A 13,992-nucleotide genomic window follows, 5' to 3' on the forward strand; every position below is an offset into this window, starting at 1 on the left:
AAACAATAAAATAGACACAATTATGCACACAAGTAGAGGATTAAGATTTAGATTCAGAAAACTTTATTGCTATGCATAAGATTTGCATAAATTAATAGTTTTGATTAATTTTATTACACTTTATTTTACTTTTGGAAAGTAGTTTATGAAGGCAATTTCTTATTTTTTAGATATAAATATAGATATCCAAAGTATGAAAAAAAGTAAAAATATAAAATAAAACCAAAAATATTATATATATATATATATATAAATATTGTATATATATATAGGATACATTTAGTTGTCAGAATCAGAATAAGATATCAACATTTAAAATAAAATATGAAAAAATCATATAAAAATACTATAACATAACAAATATGTATTAAAGGGAGGAGAAATGTTGAGGAATTTTTGTAGATCTTGTGACTCACAATAAATGTGTTTTGCAGAGAGCCTTTGAGAAACCGCAGATTTTATCTGTCAAGAGTTGCATTTCACTAACACATCCAGTGGGTGTCACCATCACTCTGTGAATGTACTGATGCCTGATTCTCCCAGTTAAAAAGGTTTTAAACATTGCTGGCTGGTGTAAATGAGAAAAATAACACAATGTAATAATAACTTACAACTGTCACTTGGCTGATTTCAAAATGTTTGATGTTTCCCTGTAGTGTGTTTACACATACTCCCTGTGTGTGCTTGCTAAGCTTTTAGATAAAGACACTGGACTCCCAAAAATGCAAAGTCCCCCTTGAGATCTTTACAAACACCAAGGGGCAAAAAAACACAGAGCAAGTCAGTGGTGAAATGACAGATAAGTGATGTGATGACAGATGAGTGCATATCAGAGAGTCTGCATGAATTGATGCGCAGAGAGGCATGAAGGGTGAGGTTTGAGCTGCTGGTCTGGGAATGCCCAGCTCTCAGTATCTGACAGACTCCGACACACGGCTTCTCCCTCTTCAGAGGAGTACTGGTTTCACTGCATCTCTCCCTCACTCCTGCGCTCTCTTACTCTCCCTTTCCCCTCCTCTCCCTTCTCTGCCACTGCCGGTATCACACTCTCTCCACTTGTTTTGTACAACCTCTTCAGACCCTGCTCTCTCTCTCTCTCCCTTTATTTCCATCCTCCCTCATCTTCTCCCCCTTCCACTCTTTCTCTGTTTATACAGAGGAATGCAGTATGTGGCAGGCTGTGGCTCTTTGGCTGTTGATACTTGCGACTCTGCTCCGGGGTGAGTGACTTTCATTGGTGCTTTGAGTGATGCTCGAACTAGTGTGTGTGTGTTTTTTTGTTTCTGCTGTGCATAGTGTGTGTGTGTGTGTGTGTGTGTGTGTGCATGTCTGTTTCTGATATCTGTGCACTCAGCAGCTCATTTCAAACACCGGCAGAGAGTCTGATGGTGTGCAGCCAGACTGAAAGAAATTTTTTTTGTTGTTTTTTTTTTATATATAATGAGCAGGCAATAGAGTGAAATTTAATCATCTTTACTGCAGAATACAAAGCTGAGCTGTGCATTTTTGTGATAAGACAAATAGATAGATAGATATGCTGAGAGAAAAAAAAAGGGTGATTATGGGGCAACTGGTATATAATTTACTACGACTGGAGATTATGGACACTTGGAACTATTAATTTGAATTACAGTCATACCATCTGTGGAGACATATTGATATTAATTAAGGTCTAGTAAATGAATATAGATTTGACACTAAGTAGTAAGTGCATTAATCTTCGACCTTTAGCACTGCATGTTGTTTTTATAAACTGTTTTCCTGCAGGACAGGCACAGCACAGCTGTTTAAAGTGTTTATTACTTTTTCATCTTATTCAGTGTGCCTCCTCTGTCCACCAATAATAGCTCCCTCCACATCAAAGTGATTGCCTTGTGGAGAATGAATCTGAAGTGAATCGAAGCCTTGTGGAGGAGTTATAGGGCGAAGAGAGAGACAGTTCCCTGCTCTCATCGTCGTGAGTGCAGTGTGTATCTGTCTGGGGTGTTTCAGTGTTTAATGGCCTCACTATTTCCTGCGTGAAATGAAAGTGACATTTTTACAGCGGTGGGAAAGACTCGGACCGTCTGCTGGTGATCAATCAGAGACGTAATTGATTAGGTGGAACAGGGTTCTTGCTTTCTGGTTTCCTGCCTACTTTCCCCTCTTTCTCTCCCACACATTTTCATTGTTTGTCCTGTGTGCTTAAAACCAGTGGTGGATCAGCCTATAGGCCAGAAAAATAAAATAAAAATAAAAATAAAATAAAATAGAACAAAATAAAATAAACTTAAAAAAATAGTCAGTCGAGCTCTTTTTCATTCTGAAGTTGTCAAATACTACCCCTCAGTGATTTTGGTGGACGTTTTGGACACCAAAAGCTAACTTTCGTGGCGGTATATTATGCCGCCAGGCCGAAACCTTTCATGATGTTATGATGTGCCACTGCTTGGCCGAATGGCACTTGGCAGTATGACACGCTGATAGATGGTGTCAGTTGATAACGTGGCTGGACTGAACCTGTTGCAGTCATATGATGCACCATTAGATGGCATCATGTTGAAACGCTACTGGTAATGACGTGATATGAGGAGCTCAAAGGTGCTTATAGGGCAGGTGGAAGGGGAGTTACATTGGTCCAACAAACCCTGGACTTTAATCTGGGAGCCCAGCATGTGCTTCCTGTATGAATGTTGAGCCGAACCATGATTTTTTTTCCTGAACCTAACCACATGTTTCTGTTGCATAAACCTAACCACATGTCCCTTTGTAGCGTACATACTTCCTGTAAGTACAGTCTGCGAGATCACAAAACATGGGAGGCATGCATGTCTGGTATAGGGGTGCGTGCGGACTCTTGTGGACCTGGGCGGGTGATTACATTTACATCACGCAGACCAAAGTGGACCATCGCAGACACACGGATGTGGAAAGTATGAAGGGATTAGGATTAGTTAGAAAAAATGGAAAGGAAAAAGCCATCAAATGTGCAGGACAAAGTAAAAAGAAGATGAAATTTGCAAATTTGTGGAGGCTGGTGTTGGAGTGGGTGGAAGTTTGCCTAAAGCCTAAAATGCGCTAGGTACGGCACTACTTAAAACACTACGTTTTCTCACACCACTAAAAGCCCACACTCTCTTTTATCTCCATTGGAGCATGACTGCTTTCCCTGTGTTAGTTTGTTTCTCCTTCTCTTTTTCATTCACCTGGCCTTCAATTTCTACACCACTTTCCCCCAAACAATCCATCAATCATTGTAATCGCACCGTTTTTCTGCTATTGCTCTCTCTTCAGTGCATTCTCCTCGTCCTCCGTGGCACAGCTTTCTCTTTGTAACAGTCACTTTTTCTCTTGCTCCTCTTTTGTGATCTGACTCTCCCATTTTTTTTCATCTCATCCTCTCCCCTCCATTGAACTCCCCTCCCCTATTCAGTATCAGTGCAGGGTCCTCACCAGCGCTTTCTGCTCAGGGAGCTGCTGCGGGACTACAACCCCATGGAGAGACCGGTCGCCAATGACTCTCAGACTCTCACTGTCCAGTTCTCCTTTACTCTAATACAGGTCATGGATGTGGTATGCACGGCACAATTACACAAAAAAACACAATAATACATCCAAACAATACATTTAAACATCTCCCATTAATGTAATTCCAATGTAAAAATGCATTATAAAGTTCAGCCAAAGCTATTGAGGCCTCATCACTCTGAATTTAAAAAAAAATAATCAAATGTTTATCTCCCAAAATTGAAATAATGTAAGCATGTGTTTTTTTGGAAAGTGTGTTCTTGTTGAGCGACTGCGGGGGGATAGGAGAACACTGAGGGAATTCATGAAAGGTTGTTAGTTCGGAAGAACTTGATTTTTCAGACTGCTGAAGCCGTATATTAGCTTTGATGCATTTTTACACAAAATGATGACTGTGGATTTTGTCTCCCATCATCTAAATTGGGATTACATCAGAGGGATCTCTGTGTCTCTCTCACTGTGCTGGAACTGTTTGGAGACAGACATGGTTAAGTATGAGACGATGCTTACAATCATTAAATCACCTCTTGTCCTATATGTTTTGTGTTATGCAAGGATGAAAAGAATCAGATCCTCACCACGAACGCCTGGCTGCAGATGGTGAGTATAATAAATATTTTAAATGATGTTATATTAATGATGGGGTGTTTCTAGGATTTGACGTTGGGGGCTCAGCTTAGACCTCTGTAGGGGGGTCTAGATGGACCATCCCCCAGGAATCTTTTTTTATGAACAAGCTCTGCCTTAATGCTTTTCTTATGCACTTTAGCACCCTATTTACCCTTAAAAATTTGTTTTTCTCTTTCCAGAAAAATGACAAATTTTGATGTTTAAATTATTAGTCATCATTAGTACTGAGGAAAAACAGAATACTTTGCTGCTGTTATTAAAAATGATTTACTAGAGTTGGAAAAAACTTACATGTATCAATTTATGTTCATTTATACAGGTACAAATATGAATGGAATGACAGATTACAAGTTCAGGACAATTTATAGAACATTTGAGGCTGAAGCTTCAGACACCTAGGCTTTGAAACGTCACTGTGTGATCCGAGTTGCTAAAATCTTTTTTTTTTTATGCCCCCCATTACCTGCAAAATCAGTTACACAGTTCCCTCCCAGATGCTGGTTGGGCTTCAGTGTTGTGAGAATGGGCACATCAGCAGGGTGATATCTGATGTAATTTGGACCTGCGTGCAGATTCCTCCATTTTTCTGTCCAAAACATAAAAGAACAGAAGAATAATTTCTTTACAAATCTCTAAGGTGAAATTCAATTGGACTTATAAACATGGCCTGGTTACAAATACCAAAAGGGTAGACCCAGCTAGTTGTCTCTTTCAGGTCAATGTTATTTATATATCCCAAAATGAAAAGGGCTTAATAATCAATTTTTTGATAAGGGTATTATGTTACAACAAACTAAGATAAATCAGGCATTGCAGCCTACAAATCATTTTCCAAATGTAAGGGCACACGCTTGTTTTGGTATAAACCCTAACAAAATCACATCATGCTTTTTTTCAATTAAATGTAATGCAAAAATTGTTATTCCCACTAAAATCGTAACCATATTGATCACAATATGTGTCAAAAATAATTGTAGCCATAAAATCTGTACGGCATACATCTTCTATCCTTAAACCCTTGACTTGAATAAGAAAAAAATGCCCAAAAATTCCTCAAATGAAGAGCAATAGTGGATGGACAGACATAAAAAAAAACATGTTATGTGTAGACTGAAATTATAAATAACAATATTGAAAATCAGAATAAGATAGTGTGTCTTGTCTATGTGTGTCCATGTATTTCGTAACACTTTTGTTTATATGTAAAACCAGTGTTGTACTTGTGTCTCCCAGCAGTGGTATGACCACTACCTGCAGTGGAACCAGTCAGAGTATCCTGGAGTTAAAAACCTCCGTTTCACCCCCGATCAGGTCTGGACACCTGACATATTGCTTTATAACAGGTAAGTGCAGCATATACACGCATAGTGTTGCAGCTGAGCTCTGAAATATCTCCTCACTGTGTTTTTTATGCCCCAGTGCTCACGATAAGTTTGACGCCACCTTTAAGACCAATGTGCTGGTTAACTCCAGTGGCTTCTGTGAGTATCTACCTCCAGGTAAGTTTTTATGTATCAGCATTTTGTCCTCAAAGAAAAATGTCTTCAGTCATTCTGCGTGCATGCAATATTACTCTCTCTGCAGCAAATTCATCCTAAGAAATTTTACGGCAATCTAAAATTTTCCTCCACCCTTAGTCCCAGGTGGCTGCACCAAAAACATATTTTTCCCCATTTTACTGTAACCTTTTTACTTTTTTTCAAGGAATATTTGTCAGCACCTGTAACGTGGATGTGCGATGGTTTCCATTTGACATCCAGCGCTGTGAACTCAAGTTTGGCTCCTGGACATTTGATGGCTGGCTGCTGGACATCCAGATGAAGGATGCAGACGTGTCAGGATACATGCCCAACGGAGAGTGGGATCTACTGGGTGAGACAGGCTGTCAAGGCCCTGGAAGACAAACAGTGTTGCTTAGTAACAGTGCTTACATTACCACCATGGAGTCCTGCAGTGTAATTAGATTTTAGTAGGGGAAGTTGGAGTATGCCTCGTGAACATTTCATCGAGAAGAAATACAACTACTTAGTAATATATAAACGACATATTCTGCAGACACCGTCCTTAATTTTCATGAAATCAGATCTTTTCTTCTACACTCTGCTTCAGCTGTGCTCAATTATATCTTTTTATGGTCTTTTCAGACTCATTTCACAGCACTATACAACCCATTTATGTGTTATTTTCTAGTTTTCTCAATCCTCACTGATGTGTTCTGCATTATTATGCCGTCGTTGCTGCACCTGCGTCTGTGTCCTCAGAGGTCCCCGGAGGTCGTCACGAAGTTTTCTACGACTGCTGTGCTGAGCCCTACCCCGATGTTACCTTTGTAGTGACCTTACGAAGGAGGACCTTGTTTTACGCTCTCAACCTCCTCATCCCCTGTGTGCTCCTCTCCTCCATGACCCTGGTGGTGTTCCTGCTCCCTGCCAACTCGGGGGAGAAAATCAGCCTGGGTGAGGAATAGTAATAAGATAAGGGTGGAGAGGAACAGGGGCGAGGGATGCTGTTACAATAAGAAAGGTTGAGAAAATATGAGATATGGAAAACAAGATCTGAATCTGAAAGAAATAACATTTCTTGCTCTATATTCTTCACTTCTTCCTGGTGAGAGCTTGGGCTTGTTTCACTCTTCTTGACTTTCTCTCTCTGTTAACATTATTGGAAAACCTTCAATCAGCTATGCATGAGCTTTGGTTCGGTGTCAGGAGGGCTGAGATATAGAGACAGAGAGGAGACAAAGACGGAAAAGGCAAGAGGAAGATGAGAAAGACTAAAATCGAATGAGTTTTCTGCTGCGTGTCAGAGAGATGTACGATTGGGACGGCTCAAGTGCACCATACCAAATATACTGTTCCAATAAGGGGACTGGCATACTCTCTTCTTTTAAAGACTCTTTCTTCTCTTTCTCTGCAACCCACTAATCCCTGGTGTCCTGTTTCTGCCTCCAGGCATCACGGTTCTGCTTTCTCTGACAGTCTTCATGCTGATGGTTGCAGAGATTATGCCCGCCACTTCAGATTCAGTACCTCTGATAGGTCAGTGTCTTTTTCTGTAGGCACATGTAGACATGTGTTCATTGTAGATTGTCAGCAGCCTCATGGGTAAAATGTGCTCCACTTCCTCCTGTCTCAGGTCAGTACTTTGCCAGCACCATGGTGATTGTCGGGATGTCTGTAGTGGCCACGGTCATTGTCCTCCAGTTCCATCACCACAATCCAAACAGTGGGCATATGCCACGCTGGGTGAGTTTTTAATAATTAAGATAATATACTTAAATCCTGGAGCACTCCTGTACACAATATCAAGGACAGTGTTATTAATACTTTACAATGAAACAAACAAAAAACAAATTGTACAACAAAATACAATATGAAACACTAAAAAGATTGCTTAATTAAAACAAATGAACTTTTTGTTTTTGTTTTTTTAATTCATTTATAAATATATGTTTTCATTATTATTATTATTATTATTATTTTATTACTATTTTTTCATACTCATTTATTTCAATTAATGCCTTGATTTCATTTTAAGTTATTGCACATTAATTACATGTGTGCATGTCCTATGCTTACATTCAAGTGATGTTTGTTTTGTCCCTCAAGGTTCTTGTGGATGGGAAGGACTGGTGTGAGGTTTAGACGGGTGGGATGTTGCAGGGAAGTAAGAGGGAAGGGCGGGAAGGAGTCGCGAGTGATGTGGGATGTGGGTGATTGGGTAAAATCAGATTTAAAAATAAAGTCTGCTCCCTACATATGCTGTTAACCATTTATTTCTTCTAACACAGTGGTTAGAAACAACTGGATAAGGCTAAAAATGTGTTTTAAGTGATGTTTAAAAGACTAGTGTGAAGGATTTAGTGGCATCTAGTGGTGACGATTGCAGATTGGATTCAGCTGCTTACTACAGTGTGAAAATACGAAAGCCCAAATGACCCTGTCTAGAGCCAGTGTTTGGTTTGTCTGTTCTAGGCACCTGTACAAACATGGTGAACTCTGTGGAGAGGACACCATAAGATATGTAGATATAAAATGACTCATTCTAAGGTAACGAAAAAAACTATGATTCCTTTTTTCACGACATTATACACTGAACAAAACATACTTATTATATTCAATTTCTGCCAGTATATCCTCCTAAACCATACACACTCGACCTTTAACGGAAGGCACATATTCAACAAAGCAAATCTTCTCGAGCAGATTGCTCCAGAGTTTTGGGGCTTTAACAGAAAAAGCTTAATCACCCCTGGTGTTTATCTTTGACTCTGGGGCCACTGCTCCAGGATCTCATTATATGAAGGCTCATAAGGACTTCATCATGCAATGCTTTGAAATTTAAAAGTAAAAGTTTTAAATCAATTCAAAATCCAACATAAAGCCAGTGTAGAGAAGCAAAAACAGATGTAGTAGTATTTCATCTCTAGTTGTAGTTAACGCCTCAGGGCTGAGTTCTATAGCCTGTCTAAGAATATTTGATCAAGGCAGGTGAAAAGCGCATTGCTATTATGTGACGAAATATAGGCTTGTGTGAGATTTTCAGTTTCTTTAAAAGCAAGTAGGTCAAATCTTTGAAAAGCTCCTAACAAGACTAAATAAGCTTAGTGACACGATAATGAAAGTTCATACTGGGATAAAATGTTAAACTGAATTTAAAGGTCCACTGTGCAGGATTTAGGGGGGACATATTTGCAGAAATTGAATATAATATTCACTATGCTTGTGCTGTGCTTCACTATGTTTTCCTTTGTGTATAATCACCTGAAAAAAAGAATTGCTGTGATTGCGTAACCTTAAAGTGAGCTATTTACATCTACATACGGAACGGGTCCAATGGATATACTAAGAGACGTGGATACAGCATTGGAGGTGGGCCCCGTTCGTTTCTGTAAAAGTTATCGAGTGGCACATGAAACAAAAAAGGCTCTTAATTCCGTGGTATTAAAATGTCCTTGATCTTCTGCATTATGGGGTCCATACAGCATGTCCACTGGAGACTTAAAAGAGCCAAGCACGGCAGAGGGCGCTCGAGTATCCAACTTCAGCTGACCGAACCGCTAACTTCAATTTACGTGCTCCAATAACTAACATGGGTTTAAAATGATCTAATCTTGCGGCTCTCCTAGACTTTTGAAATGTATCGGGTAAAATCACGATATCTTTCTCAATGTTAATCTAGGAAAACGGCCCGTTCTCATTTCAAACTCATAAAATAGCGCCGCTTTGTCAGTGCTTTTTGCTTAAGAGCACACTGCCAAAAGGTATTGTTTGTGCGTGTATGAAACGCTGCTGAAGGGCATCAGGTGAGAACGCAGCTGCGCAGAACCAATCAGGGTGTTGCAGCTTCCATGTCTGTCTGATACAGGCAGGGGCGGTGTCACTTGAGAATGCATCCAGGAGGAACCTGTCATGTGTGTAAGAAACAAGGCAGGACAGCATCATTTTGAAACGCAGCTGGTAAGGGTTTAATGAATTTATAGAGCAGACGCAGAATGATACCTAAAGCGTAATATTTAGATGCGGAAGTCCAAATCTGCAATAGGTGATGACTTGGGATGACAGTGTGTTGGGGGAAAAAGCTTTTGGGGCTGCATGGCATCACGTGATGGACCCAGATGATGTAATTCCACTTTTGGCCACTATGTAAAATTGGCCTCAAATCCAGGCGCTGTTTCTCTGGGCTTGGTAGCTCATCTTCAACGGAGTCTCCCATATTGTTTCTACAGCATTCCAGAATGGACAAACCAAACACTGGATCTAGATAAAGCCAATCCTGTTTTCGTGTTTTTGCATTGGCCAGTTGATTGCAATCTGCAACCGCTAGATGGCATTTAATCCTAAACACTAGACCTTTAAAGTTAGAGGTTTAATGTGGGACTTTAAAGGTAATAATTGTGGTTGAATATCTGATATGTGTTTATGAGTGGAATTTTGCATGTGTGTTTTTGTGATTCAGGTGCACTTGGTTCTGCTGCAGTGGGTTCCTTGGTTCTTGCGGATGAAGCGTCCAGGAGAGGGAGCAGAACCGCCTCTTTCCAACTCCCAGACAGACTCTCAGAGCAAGACCCTGTCCTCTCCTACCACTACAGCTACCACCACCACCATCCCAACACCAGTGCCCCCCATCCTCCCCCACAGCCTCAACTCCCTGCAGGCCAGCCTGGCTCAGTTAAACCACCCTCTGTCGCACCCAACGCCCCACCGGCCCAACTCTCAGGTCGTTATCCTCCCTAATCCAGTCCACAGAGAACCCAGCTTCAACCCACATCCACAACCCAACGGCCACCTGGTTTACATGGGCTTCCAGACAACCACAGAGCTGGAGCCAGTTCAAAGAAGCAGAGCCACAAGTCATGGCAGGGTTAACAGTGGACCCGTTGGAGGGGAAGCTGAGGGAGCAGCAGCAGCAGGAGGAACAGCTGTAGACACACCTATCCATCACCACCTCCCATCTTCTAAGTTTGGGAGCCCACCACAGGAAAACCAACTGTCCCCGGATCCTGACCCTTCAATCACATCCTCTGGACCCTGCGGCATAGAGGCCGGGACCGGAGCGGGGAGACTGTCCGCTATACACACCCACAGCGGTGTGATCCGATCTGTGGCCGTGGACAACCAGCTGCAGGCTCTCCTGGTGGAGGTGCAGTTTTTAGTGGAACGTGTTAAGGAGCAGGACCGGCAGCTCAGTTTGGCGGAGCAGTGGCAGTTTGCTGCAGCTGTCATCGACCGCCTGTGCCTGGTGGGATTCAGTGTTTTCAACATCATCTGTACCATCGCTATTCTCATGGCTGCACCCAACTTTGGAGAAGCACTGTCAAAAGACTTCCTCTGACAGACCAAAGAGAGAGAGGGATTTAAGAGAGATGATAAGGGAAGATACAGATCAGGATTTGTTGGAAGCACAATTGCTGTTAATGAAACTGGGACATGGAACAGCAGATATTTCCTATTCAGTACACTGGAGAGGCCCATGTAGAGATGACTACGATTTGTACACATTATGGTACGATGTTGGCATTTTTCATGATAGAGTACACTCGATGATGCTCACATTTACAGTTCACACATTCTTTTTGTAATGATTTGTATAGAAGTTTGATTGATGTTTGTTTTTCTGAAAATGCTGCACTCAAATGTTAAAAAGAGTGAAAGAATCATCTCATGCATTGATCATTTTCGTGTATTTTCAGCAAATGGACTATCAGCTGAAACCTTCAGCAGAGCATCAGATGATTCGTTTGAATATGGATGATGGTTGTGGATTTCTTTTTAAAGTTTGAACGTAAAATAAAAAAATGAAGAGTTTTTGGAAAAGTTTTGTGAATGAGAATCCTAATAGAAAATCATCCCTGAATTTATGAGAGAACTGGGAAGCATGACATGACATGACTATTAAGTTCATTATATTTGTACTGCCGTCTTTGGATGCTACATGAAGATGCTCTACAGAGAAACTGGACACTGACGTGCTGCATGTAAACCTGAATTTCCTGACAATACAGACTCAGAGTCTCTGTGTGCTCTTTTGTTACACACTTCCTCAAATATTATTTATACTGCAGCACACACATTTTATTACTGATTAGTTTCTTTGAAGACTATTTTACAGAAATTCAAGCAAATTTTCAATCTCATTTAGGTTTCCCCAAGGTTTCCTTTTCAATAAGAAGCCCAGCGTCATTGTGATCACTATTTTCCACATGAATGCTCTTTATCATAATAATACCGCCTGAGCATCATCTGTGTAATGTGATGATGACACTGGTGACTCATTTCTGCAGCACCTTTCATAATCACGTCAGCGTCATACTATGCTGTAGTATACTATGAAAAAGAAACATCCACCCAATGGCTTGAGGTGTCAAGGGCCCCTCTGGCCTTCATCTGCAAAATGTCACACAAATTAACACGTACTGATCAGGTAGACTCAAAATGACAACAAAAAGATGCAAAGGAACTACCATGAGGCACAACTTTACAACAAAAAGGGACAAAATAACAACAAAGAGACACAAAATGAGTACAAAAAGACAGAATATCACATAAAAGAAAAAAATGCCCTAATAGAGACACAATTGACAACAAGGAGACACAAAATAACTACAAAGATACACAAAGTGATCCCAGAGAGACGCAAAACAACCATAAGACACAAAATGACTTTAAAGACACAAAATGACCAAGAAAGATATGAAGTGACTTCAAAGAGTAACAAGATAATCCCAGAGACACACAACAACGACAAAGAGTCCACAAAAGAACCACAAAGAAACACAAAACAGTGACAAAAAGACGCAAAGTGACTAAAAAGAGACACAAAATAGACACAATATGACTTCAAAGAGACACAAAACGACCACAAGGAGGCACAAAATAACTACAGAGACACAAAATGACTACAAAGGGACGCAAAATGTCCTCAGACACAAAACAACCACAAGGAAACACAAAATTACTACAAAGAGACCCACAATGACCCCAAACAGACACAGAGTAACTACAAAAAAAGACACAAAACAGCCCACATGGTTACAAAATGACTACTAAAAGACAACAAATTCCCAAATAAACAAAAAATGACCTTAGACATGAAACTATAAAAAGAGACATAAAATAACTACAGACTCAAAAAACAACCTCAAAGATACACAATACAACCACATACCATTGATTATTAGAACTTGGATGTCCTGCCTGGGCCCTTGTAAAGTTTAATTTGATGATTTATGATATGTAAACAACTGCTATATTTCCTGTTGTTTAATTACAACATATGTTTGAAAGCCAAAATTGGCCCTAAATGTATACAAGAAGACACAAAATAGCCAAAAAAGACAAGAAATGCCCTCAAAGAAACACAAAATGACCACAAGTAGTCACAAAATAACTACAAATAGACAAAAATATAACCACTGCAGCACGCTCATTAAAAACCCCTGTCAGACGAAACTAAAACTCACCCATGAAATGCTGCTGAAGTCCACAGATCAATAGTGTGCCAACAAAATACTTCATACATTTCTTATACACTCCCAAAGGTCCACATGATCTCAATCCAGCGAAATAATTAATCCAAACATATTATTACATCCACTGATATCCAAAGTTGAGGCTGAACTCCTGACCTTTTGATTGACACCTCATTTGAGCCAATAGATAGATAGATATACTGACAGTATAGGTTTCAATAGGCAGAGAGGGCCTGTTTTGGAGGACGTGCCGACTCTCTGCAGTTCCTGTGAGCTTGCAGCCAATCAATCGCCAGCTAAAAGGCCTGATGGCTTGTGGGTCTTGTTGTAAATGACACGTTTCACCCCAAGAGAAGTTTTTAACCTCTATTGTCATTAACTGTTATGAATGTAAATAAATCTAAAGTGAAAAAAAACAACTTTATTATCAATTTAGGTTTTCTAGAAGTGTTTTTTAAAAGGTTGCAGTTAGCTCCTAAATAGACGTTTTGTGTCTTTGTTGACTTATTTTTCACTTACATACACACATTCAGTACATTGTTTTACCCTTTTTTTATTGAAAAGTCCTTGGACACCACCTGAGAAAAATCTATTTAAAATGTTTATTTTATGTGATATTGATAGGTGAGGCTTCATGCTACGGCCCTTTTGTGTTAACCAGCTAATAAGTCTCAGTTATAGTCATCTCCACCTGTTTTTTCTTTCAAGAAAGTACTCAAATGAAGATTAAAAAGCAAAAGAAAAAAACTTTTATTTTAGCTTGTTGAAACTTATAAAACTCAATGACAGAAGCACTTATAGTGACAGCTTTAGGTATGCCTTGAATGCGTTTTAGGTGAATTTTACAGGACCTTGTAGAGGATTTAAAGTGCTCTCTCGTTTCT

At 40.0% G+C, this 13,992-nt stretch overlaps 1 protein-coding gene and 1 long non-coding RNA gene across 4 annotated transcripts; one reads left to right on the plus strand and one right to left on the minus strand.

The window, feature by feature from the left end:
- Positions 1-304: 304 nt before the first annotated feature.
- LOC121945979 (neuronal acetylcholine receptor subunit alpha-7-like) lies at positions 305-13,093 on the plus strand. Of its 2 annotated transcripts, none has more exons than XM_042490367.2 (10): positions 305-1,220; positions 3,413-3,552; positions 4,063-4,107; positions 5,371-5,480; positions 5,557-5,636; positions 5,842-6,009; positions 6,399-6,593; positions 7,089-7,175; positions 7,273-7,382; positions 10,096-13,093. In XM_042490367.2, the coding sequence occupies exons 1-10, from the start codon at positions 1,169-1,171 to the stop codon at positions 10,969-10,971; spliced, it is 1,863 nt and encodes a 620-aa protein (XP_042346301.1). In that variant the 5' UTR covers positions 305-1,168; the 3' UTR covers positions 10,972-13,093. The 2 variants fall into 2 exon arrangements, with proteins under 2 accessions (XP_042346301.1, XP_087940616.1); XM_088084490.1 differs by having other exon boundaries at positions 5,374-5,480.
- On the minus strand, positions 4,114-13,264 carry LOC148188288 (uncharacterized). Of its 2 annotated transcripts, none has more exons than XR_015777955.1 (4): positions 13,100-13,264; positions 6,381-6,570; positions 5,858-6,030; positions 4,114-4,723 (listed from the first exon to the last, which is right to left on the minus strand). It is a non-coding gene; the product is annotated as an uncharacterized LOC148188288 (long non-coding RNA). The 2 variants fall into 2 exon arrangements; XR_015777954.1 differs by having other exon boundaries at positions 6,381-6,589.
- Positions 13,265-13,992: the final 728 nt, after the last annotated feature.

The sequence above is a fragment of the Plectropomus leopardus genome, chromosome 11, assembly GCF_026936395.1.
Source record: "Plectropomus leopardus strain MGB_pleo_1.0 chromosome 11, ASM2693639v1, whole genome shotgun sequence".
Lineage (NCBI taxonomy): Eukaryota > Metazoa > Chordata > Actinopteri > Perciformes > Serranidae > Plectropomus > Plectropomus leopardus.

Bases quoted from the DNA above. Each gene is read 5' to 3' on its own strand.
- LOC121945979 (XM_042490367.2), top strand. From the start codon at position 1,169: ATGTGGCAGGCTGTGGCTCTTTGGCTGTTGATACTTGCGACTCTGCTC. The intron at 5,481-5,556 runs GTAAGTGCAGCA...TTTATGCCCCAG, and splicing joins GACATATTGCTTTATAACAG to TGCTCACGATAAGTTTGACG. The intron at 6,594-7,088 runs GTGAGGAATAGT...TTCTGCCTCCAG, and splicing joins GGGGGAGAAAATCAGCCTGG to GCATCACGGTTCTGCTTTCT.